This window comes from Eumetopias jubatus, unplaced genomic scaffold, assembly GCF_037043125.1.
Source record: "Eumetopias jubatus isolate StellerSeaLion01/CBP00866 unplaced genomic scaffold, mEumJub1_p1.0 scaffold_8, whole genome shotgun sequence".
NCBI lineage: Eukaryota > Metazoa > Chordata > Mammalia > Carnivora > Otariidae > Eumetopias > Eumetopias jubatus.
Genome location: NW_028274814.1, coordinates 79,147,958 through 79,171,229, shown reverse-complemented (window position 1 = coordinate 79,171,229; position 23,272 = coordinate 79,147,958). Strand labels below are relative to the sequence as shown.

General features: G+C 51.8%; 2 protein-coding genes across 4 annotated transcripts; both read right to left on the bottom strand.

The window, feature by feature from the left end:
- Positions 1 to 370: 370 nt before the first annotated feature.
- Positions 371 to 10,018, bottom strand: GPD1 (glycerol-3-phosphate dehydrogenase 1). Its single transcript, XM_088026061.1, has 9 exons — positions 8,011 to 10,018; positions 7,232 to 7,421; positions 6,545 to 6,722; positions 5,597 to 5,737; positions 4,878 to 5,016; positions 4,536 to 4,648; positions 3,611 to 3,844; positions 3,282 to 3,388; positions 371 to 2,284 (listed from the first exon to the last, which is right to left on the bottom strand). The coding sequence occupies exons 2-9, from the start codon at positions 7,270 to 7,272 to the stop codon at positions 2,188 to 2,190; spliced, it is 1,050 nt and encodes a 349-aa protein (XP_087882187.1). The 5' UTR covers positions 7,273 to 7,421; positions 8,011 to 10,018; the 3' UTR covers positions 371 to 2,187.
- A 145-nt stretch (positions 10,019 to 10,163) lies between these two features.
- Positions 10,164 to 22,192, bottom strand: SMARCD1 (SWI/SNF related BAF chromatin remodeling complex subunit D1). 3 transcript variants are annotated; one of them, XM_028125417.2, is made up of 14 exons: positions 21,963 to 22,178; positions 21,112 to 21,299; positions 20,784 to 20,826; positions 20,567 to 20,689; positions 19,976 to 20,098; positions 18,829 to 18,945; positions 17,449 to 17,550; positions 16,991 to 17,152; positions 16,797 to 16,894; positions 15,061 to 15,196; positions 13,468 to 13,590; positions 12,222 to 12,254; positions 12,006 to 12,107; positions 10,164 to 11,879 (listed from the first exon to the last, which is right to left on the bottom strand). In XM_028125417.2, the coding sequence occupies exons 1-14, from the start codon at positions 22,137 to 22,139 to the stop codon at positions 11,826 to 11,828; spliced, it is 1,581 nt and encodes a 526-aa protein (XP_027981218.1). In that variant the 5' UTR covers positions 22,140 to 22,178; the 3' UTR covers positions 10,164 to 11,825. The 3 variants fall into 3 exon arrangements, with proteins under 3 accessions (XP_027981218.1, XP_027981219.1, XP_087882186.1); XM_028125418.2 differs by lacking the exon at positions 12,222 to 12,254 and having other exon boundaries at positions 21,963 to 22,192; XM_088026060.1 differs by lacking the exons at positions 10,164 to 11,879; positions 12,006 to 12,107 and having other exon boundaries at positions 12,251 to 12,333.
- Between the last annotated feature and the right edge of the window lie 1,080 nt (positions 22,193 to 23,272).

The window sequence follows — 23,272 nt, the reverse complement described above, 5'->3', positions numbered from 1 at the left end:
ACTCAGGTAGGGAGGGACCTGACGGGCACCGCGAGGCCTGGACCGCCAAGAAGGCGGCAGGTTTGGTCACGGCCACAGAGTGGGTACGAGGGACGAACCTCTAACGTTTCAGGCCCGTGTTGTGAACTCCCCGCTTGCAGGAGGCGCGGTAAAGACCCAAAGACGCGCCGGCATTAGGGTGCCACTTGAGGGGAGAGGGACGGCGTGGGCACCCCTGCCAGGGGCCGGGAGTGGCTGGGATTATCGAGGAGGGATTTCCTTCTTTTCTTCATTTTTCCCTGTGGCATGACTGGAAACATATATGCAGTGATACACCACAGTGATACACTACGAACTGCCGCATGCACGGAAGCGCCCTTCCCCAACTCCCTTCTGGAAAAACCACGGTTTATTGAGTAGACAAGTAGTAGGCTTGATGGGAAGGCCTCAGATTGTTAACTGTGGAGTGAACAAAAGTAGGCAAAGGTGTCGGACTAGCTAACAAGGTTACAGCTGCAGCCGAAGGAAAAGAGCTGTCTCTCTGCCCCCACTTTGACCTCCTGGGGAGGCAGCTCTGGATTCAGTCAAAGCCCTGACCTGGGCCCAGCCAAATCTGAGGTGGCCGTGCCCTTCACTCCCGCAGCCTGATCCAGGCAGCTCTACCCTTCACTGGTAGGACAGTGAATCCTCACGGGCTAGGGCTGAGAAGCAGAGCCCACCTCCCTGATTTGGCAGGGAGTAAGAAAGGGTTAACATAATGCTGGCCAGAGCCACAGTGTGCCAGGTGCTGCCACATAAGAAGCTGAGATCCTCTGCTGAACATGGCTGGAGGCTGGCAGGCCCACAGGGCCTATTTGTAGCCAGGGGCCCAGGCTGCTGACCTGTGACATTCCCTGGCTGCCAACCCATCCTGGAACAAGGCCAGTTCAAAGCACATTCCCTCCTCCCCTTCCTGTTCTTCCCTCACCACAGTGGGTAGGGTGGTTTTAATTTTTTCCTCCTTGAGTTTCCCAGCTCCTGAGGTGCTGATGGCGTCAATATCTCATGAGAAAGCCTTCAGGTGACAACGGAGGACTGGCCTTGGAATGTCGGGGGCCATCAACAAGGACCTGCTCACCCCTCCCTGCTCACAATCCCCGATCAGCCTTTGGGCCACTCTCTGGCCCCCTGGCCTCCTGATGCAGGTGCTGGTTAGCTGCCCTGGCTGCTCTGGGGGCAGTTGAGAAACAGGCACAGGGTTTGGGAGGAGGAAAGGGGTGAAGCCCAGGATGTCCTTGGGAAGATAGAAGCAGGAGGGACCCAACTGACACCTCCCCCAGAGAAGGGAGGCGGGGCGAATACAAAGGTCATAGGGAGCTGAGTGATCTGAGCCTGCTATGAAAAGGTGTAGCTGTCAGCAGATTAGTTTCCTGCTCTCCAAAGAGGGTGCTGGCCGGGAGGGCGAGGGAAGGCTTAGAAAGGGCGTGCATGGTGGGGAGGAGCTATCAAGAGCTAGGAAGTCCCTGGGGAGAATGACAAGCCCCAGGGCCAGAGATGCCAGCGTGGCAGCAGCTCTGGTGCCAGGGCAGCCTGGGGGAGGTGGGGAGGAACGACCAGAGGTTTCTGAGGACGCAGATGTTGCTAGGAGAAGCTAGGAGGGGGTTGAGAGCTTTGTATTTTTTTAACAAACACTGAGATCTATTGATGTTTTGTGGGGCCTGGCAGAGGTCAGAGCAAAGGGGTCCCTGAGGCCTGTGTCAGCTCAAAAGCCCAGACCCCTCCTTGGCAGCCCTTGCCTCATTCCTCCTGTGGCTGAGGTACTTATCTTTAGCCATTTAACTGGGCTTGGGGATGGGACTCCTGGTCTGTGTGAGGCAGCAGTGGGTAGCCCTTGCCTCCCTCTCCCTTCATCCTCCCCCCGCAACAGACACACCCAAAGCAGACAGCACTGGGGCATGATTCTACCCCTCCCAGAAGACAAGGAGAAAGCCCCACATCTGGAGAGGGACAAGGCAACTCATTTTCTGGTGAGAGGTGGTGGCAAGAGGCTATAGGCTGCTTGATGGTTCAGGATCCCCAGGTAGATAGTTGGGCCCCACAGCCTCCTTATCCTCCAGGAGAAGAGGCTGCTCCATGGAGTGTCCCAGAGATCCTGGTGGCCAGGTACCCCAAGCTGCTGACTGTCTCCATTGGGGTAAAGAAGCTGCCTGGCCTGGGCCCCAGCGCCGTTCACAAGTGTTCTGGATGATTCTGCAAGCAATGGATGAATTCACCTACTGGCTGGCTCTCATAGCATATCCTGTACACAGCCATGAACAGAGGAAACCTAGAATGGGGAAGGAAAGACCCAGCTTAGCCTTCTAGTATACCCCTACCCCCCTTTAATCCCACCCACTCCCCCTCCACCTCCTAACCCTCCACTCCCCTGCTCTCCCACCTTTGAGCTCAGGCAGACTCTGGCTCTCAATTTCCAGTTGCTGAGAATTTGAACTTCTAGTCCTGGGTTTAGGGTCAGGTTGTTAATTGCCCTGTTCCCTATCATATTGAACTTGCCTATATGATTCCCTGGGATGAATTATTTGTTCTAGTTAGGCAAGCCACTTAACGTCCCTAAGCCTCAGTGTCATCAACTGTAAAACGGGACAGACAGAACAAAGTAGTGCAGAAGGGATTATGTATTAAAGTGAAGGTGCTCAATAAATGCATTTCCTTCTTCCCATCCTCTTGCACAGGCTGCTTCCTTTACCTGGGGGCTTTTCCTTGACCAGCCATGAGCTGATCTTCTGAACCTGTTTTACACTCTTACACTAGGATTCTTTCTCAGACCAAGAGAGCTCCGCTCTGATCAGCCCATCACCCCCACTGTGTTTGTGCTCCCTGAAAAGGAGCACCTTGACACAGAGACTGTCCTCCTCACGCCTTAGCACCCAGGAGAGGATTCAGGGTACGTAAAGGTTGGCCTCCAGGTAGTGGCTTAGACTGGGGTGGAGGGACAGAGAGGTGGGACAGTCAGTTGAGTCTATTCCTGCTGCCCCAGAGCTCCAGCCCTCATAGCAGAGGACAGGAGGAAACGACAGAAGTGAGGCTACATAGAGGTGTCCAAGCAGTGTGGTTAAAGAACACTAGCCTGGAGGTAGTTCAAAGACTATGAACTAGCTGGAGGACAGCAGACAGAGCAGACTCTTTCCACACTCTAGTCTCTTGGAAAACATAGGGTTCCCTCTCCACCTGCTTCACCGATGGAGGAGGGATCAGGAAGATGAATGTGGAGAGCACTTCTGGCTGTGGTTCCCTTCCCCAGTGGGGCTGGGGCAGACACCTACTTGTCCAGCAGGCCCTTGTGCTGGAGGATGCTGTGTAGCTCCCGGGCTGTTGGGGGCCCCTGCAGCTTCTGCCCATTCAGCATCTCTTTCTCCAGCTGCTCAATGGGCTGTGAAGGAAATAGGACGTGTGATGGAAATGGGAGAGGAAGGTTGTTCGTGGGAGGTGGAGTGTCTGGGGCTCGGATGGGAGGTGGGGTCTTAGTAGGAAAGAAAGGCTGGGAATGTTCACAACAGTCTGAATGTTTGTGCTCAAGAGATGCCTCAAGCCAAAGCCCTCTACTTTGAACCTGTTGGGCCGCCCTCCATTTTCCATTGCCCCAGGGTCCCACCTTTCCTGTGCGGGCGAAGGCTTCTGCCACCTTTCGGTTCCGCCCTCCGTAGCAGGTAGTGATGAGGTCAGCAACACCGCAGCTCTCCAAGAAGGTGGCACAGGACACAGGGCCACTGCAGAAGAGCTTGGCAAAGCTGATCATCTCCATGAGCCCCAGTCGGATCACTGCTGCCTTGGTGTTGTTGCCAAAACCCAGCCCGTCACAGAAGCCAGCGCCCATGGCCACTACATTCTTTGGAGAGTGGAGGTCACAGGTGAGAAAGGATCCCTCCCTGCAGGCCCCTCGGCGCCTGCCTCACGCTCCTTCCATGAGCTATGACACGCCACTGAATTAAGTGAAGCACAGTGGGTGGGCTCCTCAACTATTTCCACCTCTTGAGTTTCCCACTTGCTGTACCCCTGGGCTCGTGCTTCCTGGCTCCCCAACCCTGCCCCATACTCCATCCTTGAGAACTTTTCCTAAAAACCAGTCTCCTGTCCAGCTGGCCCTCCCATCCATGACTGTTCTGTTCCATATCCCTGATGTCCTCAGCTCTATCCAAGATCCAGAGTTCTGGCCATCAATCTGCCTGGGTGTCCTGGATGTCTTATCTCCTGTCAGCCCGGGTCCTTCCCCAGGACATCTCCTCCTCCCCCGGGACCACCCACTGGAGGCAGGGATAGGGATGTCCCACAAGGAGCTATGGGAAGAAAGGAAGAAGGAGGTCCAATGTTTGATAGTGAATAACTGGCAGGCCTGAATGACCCTGACCTTCCTGCTACAGTTCTTCGTGTGTGTGTGTGGGGGGGGGGGGGACTTGATGGGGAAGGGGAGCAATTGCCCAAGAGTGAGAGCCCGGAGTACCAGCAACCTTGTAGAGCTAAGCCAGGCCCTCCTTCAGGGCCTTCTCCCCACCCCATAGCTGCCTCTGCACCCCTCTCACCTTTAAGGCCCCACAGATCTCTACTGTATCCACCTCTTGCACCACTGTGATGCGGAAATTGCGTGTCTGCATCAGCTTTTTCAGAAGCTGTCCTTGGGTCTGGTCCTTGCAGCCTAAAGTGGGAAGGCGGCAAGGCTTTAAAAGGGGATTCTTGACTCTTCCCACACCTGCCCTAAGCAGGACCTGCAACCCTTTCCCGGGGGGGGGCGGTGTCCCAGTCCTCCCTCACCTCTGGTGCTTGGGACGCCTGATTAATGAGGAGAAGATGGCTAAATGGCGGGGAGGGGAGTACAGAGGGGACGTGTGCTGCACTGTGTATGTAGGTGATGACAGGGCTCTCACCAATGGTGGTCTCACAGAACTTCTCATCAGCCACCTCGCTGGCAATGTTGGCCCCCATCAGCACACTCATGGGGAGGCCAAGGTGCTCCCCAATCACTTCGGAGATGAGCTTCAGCCCATGAGGGCCCTCGTCTACCCCCTGGGCACAGGATGGAGCTCAGGCCAGGTGTCCTTTATGCCCAACTGAGGGCTTCCCACCCAGAAATCCTGCCCCTTCCAAATCCACTGTTATCAGTATCTGTCCCCAAAGGCCCTGCCCCATTCCAGCCCAGCCAGAGCTTGCTGTGAGGATGGTAGATCGCACGTGAAAACGAATCCTTTTGAAAATTCTCCTTCCATATACCTTTAATCAACCTACCTCTCCAAGGCGGTGTATCCCCTCCACATCCCTAAACAACCCCCCACAGAGTACCCCAAACCAGCTTCCATCCCAGATACTGCTCCAAACCAGCCCACTTCTCATATCCCCAGACATCCCTTGTATGCCTCCTAAATTCAAGACATCGGCCTCCAACCCGATCTCTTAACTACTCCCCAACCAGCCTCCCCTCCCCAGTGGTCCCCAGCACCTATTCCTCAGCCTCCCCAAAGCGACTCCTCCCCTCTCTCCAAAAAACTCTTGGCCTTCTTCTGCCATTTTCTGTTCTCCTGTCTTCCCCCACCCTGACCCCACAGCAGTTAGCTGCACCCCCCCATCCACATGAAGATGTTCCTGGCACCTTAATAAGAGATACACCAATGGCGTTTGCCTTCAGGTGGCCCTTGAGCTGATCACAAATCTTGCCAATGAACTGATGAGGCACCACAAAGATCAGGATGTCAGCATCTGCTGCAGCCTGGACCACGTCTGGGACAGCCACCTGTGGGGGTGACCAGTGCTCATGGGCTTTCACAGACTTCTAGCCTCTGTGGAAGCCCATTCAGGAGATCTAGGAGCTAAAGAGTGAGGCTGGTGGGGGGAGAAGGAAGGGCAGTTGGGGGACTGAATCTGGAAGGGCTGAACCTGGAGGAATGAAACCGTCTTCCCTCCCCCTCACCATCATCCCTCTCCCGCCAACTGCCTAGGGCTCTTGAGGACTCCTGGGAACTCCACTCAGTACTCTTCTAGCCCTTGGCTGTGGGACAGTGAGGGAGGCCACAGGAGCCCTAAGCTTGGCAGGAGGAAGAGGCCAAGAAAGATATCACCCGGCTTCTTAGGGCCCCCAACTGGGAAGGGAAAGCTCTCCCTGCTGTCTTCCCTGCTCCCCCTCTCCAGGTTGGGAGCAAGCCACATGGATTTGACCAGGGACCTTAAGTCCAAGGAACAGCCTCCAACTCAGCTAATAGCCCAGTGAATAAGTGACAGGATTAGAGCCTGAGGCAGGTGCTACCCAGACACCCCCCCCCACCCCCCCCCGTCTTTGGTTGCCATGAAAACCAACTTCCTTGTTCCCCCTCCCTTACTGCCTGGAAGCCCATAAGTGTATGGGGGGGGGTGGGTTCAAGTTCTCCTCAGTTCTAGAAAGTCCTGGGAGACCACTTTGGGGGTTGTGCATAGGGGTGCCCTGTGTCCACAGCAGCCGTCCCAAGACGCTTCCTAAGTCCAGGTAGCAGCTGAAATGGCCCCCTCTCAGCAGGAAGCACCCCTCCACTTCCCTCTCCCTTCCTTGCAGGGTTTTGGGGCTCACCACGTTGGGGGGCAGCTTGTGCCCTGGCAGGTATTTGACGTTCTCATGCTGCGTGTTGATGATCTCTGTCAGCTTTCTCCCCCCGATGTCTTCCTCAAACACCCACATGGTCACCCGGGGGTCAAAGTGTGACAGCTGGGCTGCATTGCCTCCCACAATCTTGGCAATAGCTGAGCCCCTGGTGGGAGGGGGAGGACAGAAAGTAGAAGAGTCAGGGCATGAGGGAGGAATGGGGGCAGGGGAGGAGGCACAGGGTGGCAGTGAGGGGACAGCACAGCAGCCCACCAGAGGATTTCCTTGCCATCTTCCTTGTGAGCCCCCACCACCATGAAAGTGTGTCCCTGGCAGTAGAAAGGAGACTCAGTCTACCTTACACTTTGCAGCTGGAGAAGGGAGCCAGCCTTCTGATCTCCCCAAACCCCGCGCCCAAGCAGCTTTCAGGCAGGGAGCACTCTGGAAACTCCCTTCCTGTGGCAAACAGGTGCAGCTGCCCAGGCAGGCAAGGACCCAAAAGGTTTGGGCACCATCTGCCCTGTGGGGGTAGGTGCAGAAGAAAGCACGGGTGGAAAGAAATTGGAGGGCACTTCCTACCCACCGTCTGCCTCCTGCCTCTCGCCCTAGCCTTGGGGTGGAGTTCCCCCAAGAACCCCACCCCACCCCCAAGTACTCCTTGACAGAGCCACTTACCAGTTGCCGGAGCCTACAATGCAGACTTTCTTGCCAGCCATGGTGCCACTTCTCTAACTGATCCAGCTCAGTGCTCCACTCCCCAGCTCCTCTGCCGACTAGGAGCATATAACTCCGCCACACGTGGGTGCAGCCAAGTCCCGCCCTCCAGGGGCGGGTTGGGAGGCGGGTGCCGAGGGAGACAGGGACTCTGGCGAAGCCAGGCAAAGGGGAGAAGAGGGTAGAGACAGGTGGTGAACAGGAATGGGGCAGAGTCCAGGCTCCTCTTCCTTTTAGGTTTGCCAGCTGATGGTGCTAATGAGCTTCTTCCCTTGGCCCCAGCCCTCCCTCCCTGTAATGGTCTCATTCTGAGGTCTGCCAAGAAATAGCCCAGATGAGGAGCAAGTGACTGCCCCCCCTTCCCTTCTGTCCCCCAGCACTGAAATAAATTGTATTCAGTCCTAGTAGCAGATGCAGGAATACTTTCTTTTCTAAGGTAGGAATCACCCCGCATAGCGTCTTAGGAACCCAAAATCTCCTCTACAGGTTTGTCCTCTAGCAGTGACAAAGACTTTATGTCACTGGCCCCACGCTAGCTCTACCACAGGGCTGTGTGTGAGGTGGGCGGGTGTGGGCTCACTTTTGAAGACCACATAAGAGCTAAGGGCCTGCTTTGGGGGCATCCCAGCCCAAGGATAAGAGACCCCAGGACCTCCGAGGGAAAAGGTCATCTGTTACCCACAGTGGTCATCTCAGGGACTCCCCCTGGGGCTTCTCTCCTCACCTCAAAGGATCCTCACCTGAATGTCCTCCAGGAAGAGAAGGTGGGAAACGCCAGAGTTAGAAGCTCTGATGCCAAGCAGATTCTCTGGGCTTGAAGAGGAGGACAGGAGAGCAAAGACGGTGGCTAAAGCGTTCACTGTTCTTGAGAGGCTTTGAGCTTCCTTCAGTTCTTTCTTGGGTTTCCCAGCTACCACACTAGGGGCTCCCTCAAGTTAGTGGCTGGCTTGCAAGAAGCCAGAAAGGGGAAGGGAGGCAGCACCTGGGGCAGCCATTAACTTCTGTGGCGCTTTGTGTTCCTAGATCCTGTAATTGAGAGTAAGTGGGGTGTGTGATTTGGGACATGGGAAGAGGCTGGAAAGAGCACACTGAGCAGTCCCGGACTCTGCACAGCCATCTGTTTGACAAGGAAGAGAAGCAGCTCTGGTTCCTAGACTGATCTGGAGTGAGGCAAATGCCCCTATGCAGCTGCTGCCTGTGCACCCTGGCCTAGAGGGCAGACACCAGCGTCTGCCCACGTGCGGACCTCCTGGCTTGGCAGAGTGCTGAGTGGGCGTTTTCACCCCCTGGGGCCCCTGCTGGCCAGCAACAGCAGTGAGCACCAGGCCAGAGAGGAGTCTGGGTGCAACCACCGAGTAAGGGTAAATGGGCCCGAGGGCACAACTGTGGGGAGGTTTTTCTAAGTTCTAGGGACTGCCCAGGAGGGGCCCACCATATTCCCCTCCCACAGCCAGGGAGTTCCTCTCATCGGGGAACATACATGAAGTTGGTAGTTGATGGTTTTCCTTAGGAGTGAAACTGCACCTGCTACAGAGCCAGCCTCCATTGCTGCGCTGGCACCGAGACAAAGGACCAATGCCAAGTGCCATTCTGGGTGACACAAGAGAAAGAACTCTTTTGTCCCTGGCACGTATGGCGGGACCCCCAGAGAATGGATGTTTATGCATAAAATAACCCCCTGGTTTTTTGCCTGAATTCTCCCATCTCTCATTTTGCCCTTAAAATCATCTTCAGTAGTATGGAGACAACGAATTTGTGCATTTATATAGGAATACAGAGTGTGCAGATTTAGCACTGGCTCGTTACAGGAGCTCTCTGTACTACTAGAGCTCCTTCCCCCAGAGCGAGCTGTAGACTAGCTGCTTGAAATTAACAGTGGCTCGCCAGCCATTCATTACACATGGAATTACCCTGCGTAAAAACAGATGCCATTTCAGCGTCCTTGACATCAGTTTTTTCCACTCCAAGTTATCAACCCCACATTCTTCTTTTCCCTGAAGTCTGATAAACCCCAAGTTCCAAACTGGGACCAAGTTGTAACCTGGGTGGGTTTGATTGCATGGAAGGCACTACCTGAATGTTCCCACCCGTGAAGGCAAAGGATAATTTTTTTTACTGCAAGTTTGGAATGTGGTTGCACTCACCCTACATTCTGAACCCCCTTCTTGGGTAGAACCAAACAAGATAGTGGCACCAAGGAGGCAAGTATGAGCCACCTGGTGAGAAGCAAGCACACTATGATGGGAATGCAGAATTTCATGCTTCTGCTAACAGATCAATCCAGAGGGGCAGGTTATCTGTAGCCATGAGGAGCACAACACAGCACATCCAGGCCAGTCTTAAGAACTGAAATCTCTCAGGGCCGTGAAAGTGGAACCTTAAAAGGACCGGCAGGCAGAGGCACACACTTCTGCTGTGCAGGCCCTCGCTAGCTAGGAGCCGAGAGGAACTCGCCTACCGGTGGCTCAGGATCAGAAAGCCTAAGGAACCGCAGGCGCCCCCCGGGCAGTGCTCTGGAGCCAGCAGGTGCCACAGGGAGCTCAGCAGGGTGAGGGAGATCGCAGTGCTACTGTCTCGTAGCACCTCCCTACCCAGAGCTGGGGGCAGGACTCTCAGACCCAGTGAGGAAGCCCAATAATCCCAACCAGTACCCGGCCTTGCTTGGAGCACTGGGCTGACAGAAGCAGCTCTCAGGTGAGAACCTGAGGTCCACAGGGTAGAACCCTTGTTTTCCACCCTATCTCTAGTGCCTAGCACCACAACTAGCACACAGCAGGCGCTCAAGAAATATTTGTTATTTAAATAAAATGAACAGACACCATGAGCATGGCTAATGGTATCAGAGAAAGAGCTCAGGGAAGAGCTCTCCCTCAATAGGTAGGGGGACCCATCCTTCAGAAGATTCTTTTATTAAAACTGGGTGACGTCGGTAAGGGGACAGTACAAAAAAAATTTTGGTCCATGAAAAAAACATAATAATTCAGTTAATAAAAACAGTTATCTTCAACAGGGACACTGTGTAGGAGTGCTGAACTTCCTTCTCATGGTTCCAGCCCCAAGGACAGAGGTTGTCCAGTGTCTGTGGGGAGAACCTTTTAAGGGAGGGATGGGATAATGGGAGGAAGGGGAAGATGGGGAGAAAATTCTGTCCCCGGTGTGGAAGAGGCAGGGATATGGGGCTGGAGGATGTGCTCGCAGGAGCCTGAGGAGGGGGTGGGGAAGCAGGGGCTTTTGTCAGTTCTGTGGGTTTAGAGCCCAGGCTGAACGGAATTCCCCCTCTGTGCCCAGCTGTCTCCCACCCTGCTATGTTGAGTCTGCGAGCCTGGGATATGCTAACTTGGGGTGATACAACCTGGAAGAAGAATCTGAGGCTCTCCTGGAAAGATGCAAAACCATCTCAGTTCCAAGGGGCCAAGATCACAAGGTCCTGCTGCTACCTGAGGGGTCTGAAGCTTTGAGGGCAGGGGCTGGGGAGTCACAATCCTGTGAGGCAGGGAGAGGGAAGAGTCACAAACCCAACTCAGAGCTATTCGCCAGCCCTAGGCGCTTTCACTCCTCAGTGCCCTAGAAGTCACCAGTGGGTGTCAACTGGGCAGACAAGGGACAGGAAGACAGGGATGGCCCAGGGCTTTTACCCGTTTGATTTCAGGCCTGTTTCTCCATGAAGGGATAGGGGAGGCAGGGTGGAGTGAATAAATGAGTCACACCTCCAAGCAACAGCAGGTAGGAACGGCCTCTGCTGGCAATGACAATACCCCAGGTTAGATCCCTGGGGCTCTGACAGAGAAAGGCAAGATTCCCCCACCCAAATGCCCTGCGTTAGGACAGCTCGAGAGCAGGGGATCCTAAAGACAGCAGCTACAGGGAGTGTGCTGGGAGGGAGCACTAGTTAAACTCCAATACTGATGTGGACCCCCTACGAGGGAGTAAGAGAAGCACTGAGACAGCAGGCCAATCCAGAGGGCTGCGGACTGACCTGGGGCTCAGTGGGGCCCAAGAACCAGGGTTCCTTTAGTGCTAGAGGGCAACAAGTAAAGGGAGAGTGTGCTCCAAACCTGTGGAGGGAAGGAAGGAAATTGGATTCTGTTATCCGGAGAGCCAAGATCAACTAGCTTATAGAGTGCCCCCAGGCCTGAGTCTCAGAGAAGGGGCTAAAGTTCCCAACTCCTGGGTCTCTGAAGGGCAGGTTCAGTGTAGCCGGTCCCCTTGAAGACCACCTGGCCTTAGGCCCAATCCATTCAATGCACTGATTACCACTACAGGTTCTCTCTCTAATACTATCTAGAGGTCCTATGTAGACCAGGGGAGGGTAGAGGCACATGGGAACTTTGTGGGGCAAAGGGAAGCTGGGGGACAGGAAGGGATGGGGTGGGAGAAGAGAGTGACAGGTGTCCTGTGAGACAGAAATGTGAGACCCTCTTCATTCTGGTGTTGTCCTTGAACCAACAGCATCCCCTGGAAGGCCCCAAGCAAGACCAAGGCAGGTGCTATGAGGCAGGCAGCACAGGGCCCAAATACGAATCGGTGCAGCCAAATCAGGGCTGTGGGAGAGGCCCTATGTATTTCGGATTCCCAAGGCTTGCTCTAATTCTTGTCGTCTCTGCTGCACCTAGTGAGAAAATAGTGGAGGGAGCAGAAGATGAGACAAACCAGAAGCTGGCACCTCATACCGCTGACCCCCATGTGGGGTTCAGACCCCTTGCTTTTTGTCAGTTTCCCAGGCCCAGGCTCCTACCTTGGAGTAGAAGTATCGGCACACAGCCTCCTGAGCCCAAGGCTGGAAGTAAAACTCAGCTCGGCGCTCTTCCTCTGGGTTACCCACCACATCAGTCATGGTCTGGGGGATATGGGAGGGGGAAGAGAGAGAATAAACTTGTCTCCCTCCTTCACACCTGTTATGGACTGAATTGTATCCCCCCAAAAGATGTCAAAAATCCTAACCCCCCAGTACCTGTGAATGTGACCTTATTTGGAAATAGGGTCTCTGCAGATGATCAAGTTAAGATGAGGTCATTAGGGTGGGCCTAATCCAACATGACTGGTATCCTTATAAAAAGGGGGAACTTGGACACAGAGACAGACATGCACAGAGGGAAGACGATGTGAAGACACTTGGAGAACACCATCTGCAAACCAAGGAATGCCTGAGGCTACCACAAGCTAGGGGAGCGCCTGGAACAGATTCTCCCTCACAGCCCTCAGAAGAAGCCAACCCTGCCAACACTGATTTCAGAATGCCAGCCTCCAGATAAAAATAAATTTTTGTTTAAGGCACTCAGTTTGTGGACTTTACTATGGCAGCCCTCGCAAACTATTAATACAACGACCGAAGTCATCCCTTGCTATCAATAAGTCTATTGCTTTTTTCAGGGACCCTTTCTGGCACCCCTCATCCCTCGCTCTTCTGCTCGGCCTCTGTAATTAGTCACAGTCACCTTTCACGGGAAAGGAGGAAACTGCGGGCACATTTCACTCGTTCAATGCTCACCCCCCCTTCCTTGCCTGAGCTTGTGGTGCTCCCCTCTCTGAGAAACACCTCAGACCCCACCTTCACCATGGGGCGCTCCCCAGCTATCCCAGCCTCACCTACCTCCCTTCTCCTCTGAATTATCGCAGTGGTAGTGGTGAGTTCCCATCATGACATACGTGGTTTACAACTTTTTTGTATCGGATCAGTCGGTTCCCTTCCCCCCAAAAGAAAATAACCTGGTCTGAAACAATCCTTTCTTTGCTTCTGCTAATAACTTCCTTGCTCCTCCCCCCACGCCTGTCTATCAAAACCTTCCATTCTGTACAACTCCTCAGAGGGCCTATTTACTGGAAGGGATGTTGCCTAATTCATGAGTCATTTGAATAAGATCAATTAGATCTTCACATTTTAAATAAATAAATAAATGCATAAATCCTATTAGCCTAGTTTCTCCAAACAGAATGCAGGTTGCTCTGAAAGCAGAGATTCAGGTTTGCACTCCGTATCCCCTACCACATGGTACACGGTGACACCTCACAGTAAGGACTGGATAAACACTGATGGCTCCACCTCATATCCCGACTCATTAGAAAACCGACTCGAGAGCAGGCTAAAGAAAATCTGGTCCTTCACTTCCCCTTCTGGCTCTTCTACCAGATGCTACAGAAACAAAGCAAAAGTGTGCCTCACTGACCTAAGGCCCTATGCACCTTTCCTAGTTCTTTACCTTGAGGTCCCGGCACTGGGACTGTAGCCAATCATTGATGAAACCCTGAGGGTCTCTGGCGAAGCTCAGCATGAACTCCCGCTGGGTCTTCAGCTGATTGATAGTTTCTATTGTCTCATGAATCTGAAAGGAAGGACCTCCCAACATTTCAGACTGGGAAATGCAAAGTTACACGGCAGACAGTGCGTGCCACTCCCAACTGAGGCCCGGAGTACTGCACCGAGCCCCAACTCGTGCTGCCCAGCGCTCGGCATTCTTTCAGCAGGTATGTGCACAGTGTCACACACCCCACATGGCCGAAGTTTTCCTTCTGGTCTCCACAACGTCCACCACGGGGGAAGCCGCATGGCAAATAATCCACAGCACAAATAGGTGCAAAAACACTCTGAGGTGGGAGCAGTGGTACAGACTGCTGGCTCAAAACCTGTGCTCCGGAGGTCTGTTCCTGCCCTCCCCTCATCATCCATACTCGTCCTGGCAACTTCCTTCACTGACAGGTTCATGAGTCCTCAGTCTTCAGACAAGTCCATTTTCTAAACTCCAACCACTCCATCTGTTTGGACATCTCAAGGCATCTGAAACTCTCCAAAACGAAATTCACTACCTTTCCCCCAATACTCATTTCTGTTCTCCTGTTGCCAATCTGGATGAATACTACCATGCATCCAAGCTAAAACCCTGGGAGTCATAATGCCCCCTTCTCCCTCAAGCCGCTCCCAGCCATCCAAATCTCTTCAGTTCCACTTTGACACCTCTCAGATCTACTTCTTTCCATCCTTACCGTCAGTACCACAGGTTTAGGCCTCCACACGTCTCCCGTGCGTTACTGCACTGACCTCCTATCTGGGCTTCTGGCCTCCAAATCCGCCCCTCTTAGAACTCACTTTCCACTTTCCTGCCAGGGATCATTCTAAATGCAAACAGCATCACTGCCTCCAGTCTTCGGGACGAAATAGAAACCAGTTTCCCTGTATCAAAGCTTCTTCATGGTTAGGCTCCTGCTTCCCTGTCTAGTTTCATTTCCCGAAACTTCCCATCCCTGGCACCCTGAAATAGATGTAGCACATTAAACGGCTTGTACTTCTTGAACATACTTCTCTCATTTTTACATACCCTGTTCTCTCTTTTTGCAATGTCCTCTGCCTCCCACACCCCTAAGCACTACCCTTTCTCCTCTTTCATTACTCTCACTTTGTCCTTCAAGATTTAGTTGGGGCACCAACTCTTCCAGGAAAGCCTCCCTGTTCTTTGCGTTCCTTCGAGCATTTTCTGGCTTTACCTGCGTGGACTATGTCTAACCAAGATAACAGCAGAAATAGCAGCAGTTATTGTTTTCATGTGCCAGATACCGTGTCTTTACATACATCGTCTCATTGAATCCTCACAACAACCTTAAAAAAAAGTAATAGTCTCTATTTCACAGTTCAAAAACTAAGGCTCCAAGCTCTTCAAAATTATGGCCAGAATCCTAGCATCCAGCTCCAACTGGCACCTGTGCTGGCATATACTAGGTATGTCGAGAATCAAAAGACAACCTATGAGCTGTGGCAGAGGGCTGGTGGCACCCAAGCTAACCAAGGCAGGGCCCCCTACCTTGTTGTCTAGAGTAGCAATCTCCTGCTGGCTGGCAGTCGACAGCAGGAAAGAATTCATCTGGGTCTTCAAAGTATCATCCACTTCCACATCGATGTCATAACAAGCGGTCTTTTTCTGATCATTTGGGTCAACACTGGGGAGGAAACCAAAAGGGCCTGGTAAAGGGCTTGTCCCCTAAGCCCTATTTACACAAGGATCCAGAAGAAGGCCCAAGAATGAAGGTAAGGGGTCAATTGCAAAAAGGCACAAGAGAACTTCTGCATGTAACAGAAACTTCCTGTACGTTCCTTCTGATGGTAGCTACGTGGTGTTACATTTGACAAAGTCTCAAACTATACTTCAAGTGTGTGTGACCTACTGTATATAAACCCCAACAAAGCTACTGTGTTTTTTTAAATCAGTGGTAAAAATTCAAATGGTCCAAAAGATATCCAGTGAAAATGAAGCTTCTCTCCCTCCCCAAAGGAAAACTACCACTGTAGTATCTTATATACCTTTTTCCCTGTTAAACTGAAATTGACCCTGAAAATAAATTCAAATAAAACACACACCATACAAAATAAGAGTAACAAGTGGCTTAACTTTAAGCACGGGGCAGATCAGCTATTAACAATCCAACATATAAATCATAGGAGTTACTGTTGGCTGAGTGACAGTTCAGGATATAAAGGAAGGAAAGCCTTATTGGAATTAACACGGAGTAAGGGAAAGAAGGCAAAGAGACTGTAGCCAGCCACCTGCTGCTCTGAGGAGGGGGAAAGGCATTCCTTCACTCCATATCCAGTAAGACGCCTTGCCCATCCATCTTCTGAATGGAACAGTGAAAGGAGATAATGGAACTGTGGAGTCTCAGGCTGGATGTTTTACCATCCACAAAAGAGATGGGAGCCCGTCCATGATGGGCTGGTAAACGTCTAACAACTGATTCTCCAAAAGAGAGGGAAAAAAAAGCCAATTTGGAGCATTTGCTGATTTCTGTGGTTTAAATATTCCCAACGTGGCTGGGTTCAAGCTGCCAATGTTATGTCACTGATCACGGAGCTGCGATGAGATGTTCAGTAACACGTCATAACACATTATACCACTTTACTTTTCTGAAAGACCTATGTAAGTTTTTCCGAGGAGGATCTTCCTGTTTACAAGAACAGGCGAGAAGCAAAACCGGCGCTCAGCATTGGTGTTGCAGCAGCATCCCAGAGGCAGCACGCACCCCGAGCAGCAAGGGGCGCACCCGAGCAGCTTCTCTGGGAGAACCACAGCCATCATCTCAGCAGCAAGCCGCCAGGGCTGTGACTTGTGTCTGTGAGCACATGGACTTTGTTTCTATTTATTTTGTGCGAAAGAGGTCCTTTTGGGGGTCTGGGACGCTCAAAAATGTTTCCACGTAAATTAAAGGTAATCGCTTTGTTGCTTTATGCCACTTTAGCTTGCGAGAAAGTCTTCACAGGAACTCTCTGCTCTTGGACAGCAGGAGAAACGGACTATTTCCACTATACATACGCAGCAGATGTAAGTAACCTCACAAACAGAAATACTAGTAAGATGTAATAAAACAATTAAGAAATAATGAGTTTGGGGGTGTGTATGTTACCCTCCTTTTCACTAAACTGTGAATTTAAAGAATTTACATCACTGCTATTTGACAACCTGCTTCCTGAAAATCGGATAACTGGTTGGTGAAAGTCGGTGTCGGCCCACTGCAGCACACTGCCGCCTCTCCGACGCGCGCTCACCTGATGACATGATTAATGATGATGGGCTCTGGTGGCATAAGCAAGGCATGCAGCCGTTGAGGGATCTCTGAAAACTTCATACGTTGAGACTCGAAGATCTGTGTGAAAGAGGAAAAAGGCAGCTAAGAAGTGGGCATTTTGGGCACACCTAGTGCTCCACTGGACTCCGGCAAACGAACGGGTCCTTCTCTTACCTGCTGGAGGTACTTGTCACAGATGACAAACTCCCGCTCGTGAGGGTCCTGGAGCTTATGTGTCTTAATATATTGCCACAGTGCTTGGATGATCACTGGACGGGTCTGGGTGTGGATGCCCAGGAGCCGAGCCAGGCGAGGGTCTAATTTAAACTGGGGAGGCTGCAGAGAACCAAAGAGGACAGGGATGAAGCTAGTGAGCTGGGTCTATATGCATTTCGGGGTGCTTTAGCGTGGCCACACATTCAAGCCATTCAACAAGCATTAATGTAGTGCTTTCTCTGGGGCCAAAAAACACTAGAAGGAACTTAGAGATGACTAAGCCCCTCTGCTTATATTTAGGGAGTTTATCGTCTGGTGACAAATCACCCGCAACTACACTTAAACCTCTGAGTATCAGGCTGCTGATGGGAGGTGGCTGTGAAAGCTAGGTCCCCCCTGACATCACCCCAGAATACCTGGTAGTCCAGCATCAGGAGGACAGTACACCGTACATTCACATCTCCTGGCCGCTTCACCTGGAAGCCGTCCGTCTCCTGGGTAGTGGCGGTCCTGTGCCACTACAGAGAGGAAGATGTCAGGGGGTGCTCTCCCAGAGGAAGAGCTGGGGTGGGAGGGAAGAGCGTCTGTAATGACTAAATATTCAACTTCGATTACTGAGGCTATTGGGAAAGAGCAATAGCATGAGACATTTCTAAACACTGCATAAAGGTCTAGGATTACTGTCTGTACATAAACAGATTAACCTTTGATTCTGTCTAGGGTCACATTTAAATTAGTCTAAATTTTCAGCGGTAACTTTATCCACCAAATGGATAATACGTTACGTGCACAGTAAAAAAAAAACGTGGCCATCATTTCTTGAATACCTACTATGTTCAAGAGTCTTCTAAGACCTTTACCTGGGATCATCTCATTTAATTCCCACAACTTCCACATAAGATACACACAATTAAACCTATTTTACAGATGAGCAAACTAATGCTTAGAAGAGCAGAGTAACTTGTCTAAGGTCAAACAACACTAAGTGGTAGCGCTGTGATTTGAGGTCTGGCATGTCTGATTCTAAAGCCCACTTTCTTAGCCACTATACTCTACTGCTATAAAGTCAAGTTAAATATATTTACAAACTTCTATTGATTCTATGACTTATTTCCCTTATTAGATGGTAAAGACCTTTCCGTATCTCTTAGTGGTTGAGGTTAAGGGGCTGCAGCTACACTGGCAAAGAAAGGAGCAGGTTAAGTTTCCCTCAGGGAGCTGGACTGTCTCATTCTGTTTTGTCTGTACCCCAAAGAACACTGTCACTAATATGGTCTTCAGAACACTGCGTAACCAGCCTTTTAACAAAGGATTTCTGATGACGTGGGATGTGAATCTAAACAGAACAGGAGCCAAAAGGAAGTCCCCGATCTATCTATAGAGGTAACCTTGCAAGGACTAGAACCCTATTAGTTAACCACCTCAATTACAGCACCTGCTATCAGGAAAAACTGAGTAGGGTGTGGATAACTACATCTCACCATTATTAATAAGCAAGATGCAGAGATGACCTGGAATGTATAAGAGGCCTCCATTAGAATTTCCCTTGGGGCAGCACCCAGGATAATAACATTAAAAAGGTGGGACAAGTCAGACTGCAAGAGCTCTTGGGTTCAAACAGTACCAGAACTAAACAGCTAGTGCCACCTGGAGGTCAATGTGCAAACTGCAAGGGTAGTACTTTATACCGGGGGTAACCCTTTATACCTCCCCCTCTCCCTAAACATTAAAGTTGGGCTCCCAAGTCCATCATCCTCCAGTCATGGAGTCAAAAACCAGAGGACAGAACTACTCACTTCTACCAGATGGTTGTCTGGCCCATACAGGTCTTTGTCCAGTTCGATCACCAAGGACTTAAAAAAGGAAGAGAATTTTCTCTTTTGTTTGGTGGCATCATATTTGGACAAAGCTGACTAGAGGAGAGAGGGGAGAGATCATGTTAGAAAAGACCAGAAGAAATTCCTCAAGACAAAATCCCATTAAAAAGGAACCCACAACAGCAATGGGAAAAAAACTCAAAACTGTCTTCTGAATCTCTCTCAGGAGATGACAAGGTCGGTGTCTGGGGGTATTAAACCCATCAGGGTAGCCACAGAACCCTGAAGCAGCAGCCAATAACATGTACAGGGTCACTGACTTACCTACCTCATTTCCCTAAGGGAAATGAGGCAAGTTAAGCCAAACCATTGCCCGTAACAAAGCGAGTCTGAACAGAGAAAAGTCTCACTCTAGAGGGGAAATGAATCACAGGCAGTAAGCAGCCAGAACAAAAACAGCTTTATTTGGATGGAATGACACCACCAGCAGATGGACTGGACCTATATAGAGAAGGAAGCTCTGACATGGAGCCCTGGTTCTCCTGCAAAAATGCATTCAAATTAGCTTGCTTGTGAACAGCTAAAAATAGAGAGTGTAAGGAATTAAAGGTGAGCTTCTGGGGTAGGAAGTTTGGGGGCTAATACCTGTCAGCTGATGCTCCCCATGAAGCAAAGAAAACTATCCCTCTTCAACCGTGAGAGGTCTCCAATGCAAGCTGGGAAGGTGGCGATACCGCAATGGGAATCAAGGACCCCAAGGACTCAGAGGGAAAAGCATGTCTTCAAGTGCTAAGTGCAAACTCACTTGATTTTTAAGAAACAAAAACCAAAAACTGAATAATCTGCAGACGCTAAGTCCAATGGCCAGCACCATCAGAAGGGAGGTAAACAACAAATCAAATCCCAGAACAATAAGGTTCTTGATATGATACCACAGCGAGGGCCAAGCTGTGGGAGCCAGACACAAAGAACCATTGTCTTTTAGTGCAGGGAACACAGTGACCCTCTCCCTGCTGTTCCCAACAGGAGCTGTGAGCACCGATCAGGCTTCCTGCCAACCAGACAACATTGCTTGCTCCCAGCAGCTCCCACCCTACACGTCAACCACAGTGGACTTTGAACTCACATCCTCCAGGAGCCGTCCTTCTACCCGAAGCTCCCAGGAAGCCACCGTCCCTTCCCCATCCTCGGCATCTGATTTAGCCGGATTGAAAGTGTTAGAAATGAAAATTCGCAGCTTCCGTTTTTGCTGAGGAAGGCAGAAACAGGATTGATGGTGGGGGGTCAGTGGTTTAATATTGAAGACAAGTTCTCCCCAAACCCCCAAATTACTCCTAACAGACTGGCTTACTATCTACCCATTCCCTGGGGTGGGTGGATACAGACTCCATCTAGAAGAATACAGGCCCCTGGCCTGAGTGCAAGTGCATGCACGAGGATGCCAAACAGACAAAGTCATGCAAGGTGCCAGGTTCCCAAGGTAGCAGAGCAGTTATGGCAAAAACACGGACAGGGTATATTTCTGGTGCAAGAGATAGCAAAAGCCCCTCCCCCTTTGCTGTTCAGTTCTAATGTAATTCTCAGTTTGTAGGCGGAAGGGAGATGTAATTTAAATGCCAAGGAGAGCTGTGCTGTGCCTTTGATTTCTCATCCTAAGCCCAGTGAAGGTTCCTGAGTCCTCTCCTTTGGCTCTCTGCCTAGCACTCTCCTGCATTACCTTGATGGGACGTTTCAAGGCCTCCTGGATATCTAGCCGTTTCCTCATGATAGTCTGGTCCAGCTTCCTTTCAAAAGCCAAGAGATCCATATAGGCCTGGGATTCTGGCACCAGTTCACGAATCTTAGGAACAAAAAGATATCATTGGGATCTAGAGCTGACCATTTCTATTTTCAAACTCAGCACATCCTCAAGAAGACCTACAGCCTGGACTCACCCTTTGAGGTAGAATTTTGTCAGCCATCTTCTTTTTCTTTGCACTGTTTGGAATAAATACTGTTATCAGGTTGGGACAGAACTAGCCAGAACATGAAGACAGACTGGTCAGCACCTCCGTTTACAGGAAAATGAAGGGACTGCAAAGCATCTCTCAAATCAAAGACACTCCGCCCATCCCCACCCCCACCCATGTGAGGCATTCTGAAGAATGAGCACCCATTTGCTGACATAGCACCACCACTTCTGGGTTCAGTCTCTCCCATCACCTGTGTCCTCACGGGCTTCCTCCCTCCTTCCCTCCCTCCCTCGCCCCAGAGTCATCTTACTTGTGATTTCGATTTTGGACCGCCTGCTGCTGGACCTGCTGTATCTGCTGAGGTGCAGGTCTCTTGCGGGACTGGTCCATCCCTGACTGGGCCAGGCCAGGTCGGACTGAAGGGTTCCCCCCATAGCCAGGGGGTCCCATGGAAGGTCCCTGAGGTGTCATTCGGCTGCCTGGCAGCATACCTGGTCTCTATAGAGAGGAGAGGACCCAGAGATGTCATGGCTTCCCTACAAACCCCACCAAGAAAAAGTGGGAGATGGCCAAAGTTCTTTGAATGAACAAGGCTGGGGGTGGGGTGGAGCACAATGGGAGGAGAGCCCTCTGTCTCCGAAATCCAAATAACTGGAGCTTCCTGTACTCCAGGTACAATTCCACAGGGAAATACAGCCCCAAAGCTAAGACATACCCAGATTATACTCAAATGCTCCCCAGTTTATTTTGTATCTGAGACACTGGGCATCTTCTCTAAGTCCCACATTTACTCAGATGGTACTGCCAGCTATCGTCTCCTTAGAAGCTGACCTCAATTTGCTTGCTACACTTTCTGTGTTCCTCCGGGCACTGGAACTGCCTTAGCCCTTTTGCACTCCAGTCCTCACATGCCCACCTTTGGCCCCACTTCAACCACGCTGTTTCTGTACCCTGACTCCCCAACGGAAACAATGCTCCCAGGAGCAGGTGGGGATGCTAACCGCCTCCCTTCTCTTCCTCCGCACTGCCTCCCCTCACCCCTACTCAGGGCCCGAATCCCTCCCAGGAGAGTCCCTCCTACTTCTCCCCCACCCCTGTCAGTCCCAGGCCCCCGCTCGGCCCCGCCCCCAGCCCGCGCGCCCCTCCTCCTGCCCCACTCACCGGATAGGCCGCTCCGGGCATCGGGGAGCGGTACAGCCCTTGACCCGGCGCCGGGCCCATTCGCACAGGAGGTCCCGGAGTCCCACCCGGACCCAGAGCAGCTGCCGCGCCCGCCCCTCCTGAGGCTCCGGCGCCGCCGCTCGGAGCCACAGACTGGAAACCCGCCCGGGCCGCCATCTTCCCCCGAGCCGCTGCTGCAGCTGCACAAAGAACCGGAACCGGAACTCCCCCCGCCCCCCGCGCGCCCCCCGCGCGCCCCCCGCACGCCCGCTTGTCCGCCCGGCCGGCCGGCCGGCACGGGAGGCTCGGGGCAGCGAGACTGTGGGCTAGAGGGGGGCGACTAGCGGAAAAGGCGTGCTGACCACTCCCTCCCGCGTTCGCGCTCCGGCAGGGAAGACCATAGAGAAGAATTCCGGGATAGAGAGGCCCTGTGAGCGGGCGCCCCCAGGCCGACGGGAGGAAGACGAGGCCCTGGAAAAGGGGACCACACCTCAGCCTCAGTGCTCTGATGACGGGGGTGATGGGAGTAACTGCTTCGTGCAGGCGCAGGAGATTTAACTTTCCAAAGCGCTTAGTTTTTCGTTACCTTCTCTTACTGCTGTAAGCCTGGGCTGAAGAGGAGAATGCACTGTTTATTCCATTTTACAAACCGGAAAGCTGATCTTAGTGAATGACTTGGCAAAGATCAACCAACAAGTTAGCCGTAAAGCCAAAGCCCAGAATCCAGATCTTCTAGCTCACAGCCCAGGGCTCATTCCACAGATACAGTACCTCAATAACTACCTCACACCGCAATTTGAAACCAACTTTGTCGCTGACCTTTAAAACTTAGCCTGCTTCCAGATTTTGTTTTTGGATTTTGACCCTGCCCCCCTCTAAAGAATCCTTTTGTGCTAGGACTTCTCTTTGGGACTTTTGTTGCCTTTCACCTCGCCCTTTTTTCCTGGCCAGTGATTGAAACCATTCCTGGTGTGATGGTCAGTCGGCCCCATCCCAGGAGGCTCAAGTCTTCTTACTTCTCCCTGATTGTTTGGCCCCAAGCTAAGCTCAGCTCTAGGCACTTCTTGGTAAGGCCTCAGTACTATTCAATTAAGAGAAGAACGACACTGAAGAGATAGTTGAAACCCAGTTTATTAGACCAGAGGCATGCGTCACCCATAGCCCTGCCTGCCGTTCCCCATCCGGTGCACACCCATGGGCCTTGCTCCTGCTTCCCTCTGGAGAGGTCTGATCTCCAAGGAACTTCTAGGAACCAAGAGTTCCCGAAAATCCCATAGCCTCACTCTGCAGCTCCAGACCAATGCACAGGT

Coding starts and splice junctions, on each gene's coding strand:
- SMARCD1 (XM_028125417.2), bottom strand. CDS start 22,139: ATGGCGGCCCGGGCGGGTTTCCAGTCTGTGGCTCCGAGCGGCGGCGCC. Junction 21,300..21,962: donor TGCCCGGAGCGGCCTATCCG/GTGAGTGGGGCA, acceptor TCCTCTCTATAG/AGACCAGGTATGCTGCCAGG. Junction 20,690..20,783: donor ACAAAATTCTACCTCAAAGG/GTGAGTCCAGGC, acceptor TTTGTTCCTAAG/ATTCGTGAACTGGTGCCAGA.
- GPD1 (XM_088026061.1), bottom strand. CDS start 7,272: ATGGCTGGCAAGAAAGTCTGCATTGTAGGCTCCGGCAACTG. Junction 6,723..7,231: donor ATTGTAGGCTCCGGCAACTG/GTAAGTGGCTCT, acceptor CCCTCCCACCAG/GGGCTCAGCTATTGCCAAGA. Junction 5,017..5,596: donor TTGGTGTATCTCTTATTAAG/GTGCCAGGAACA, acceptor TCCTGTGCCCAG/GGGGTAGACGAGGGCCCTCA.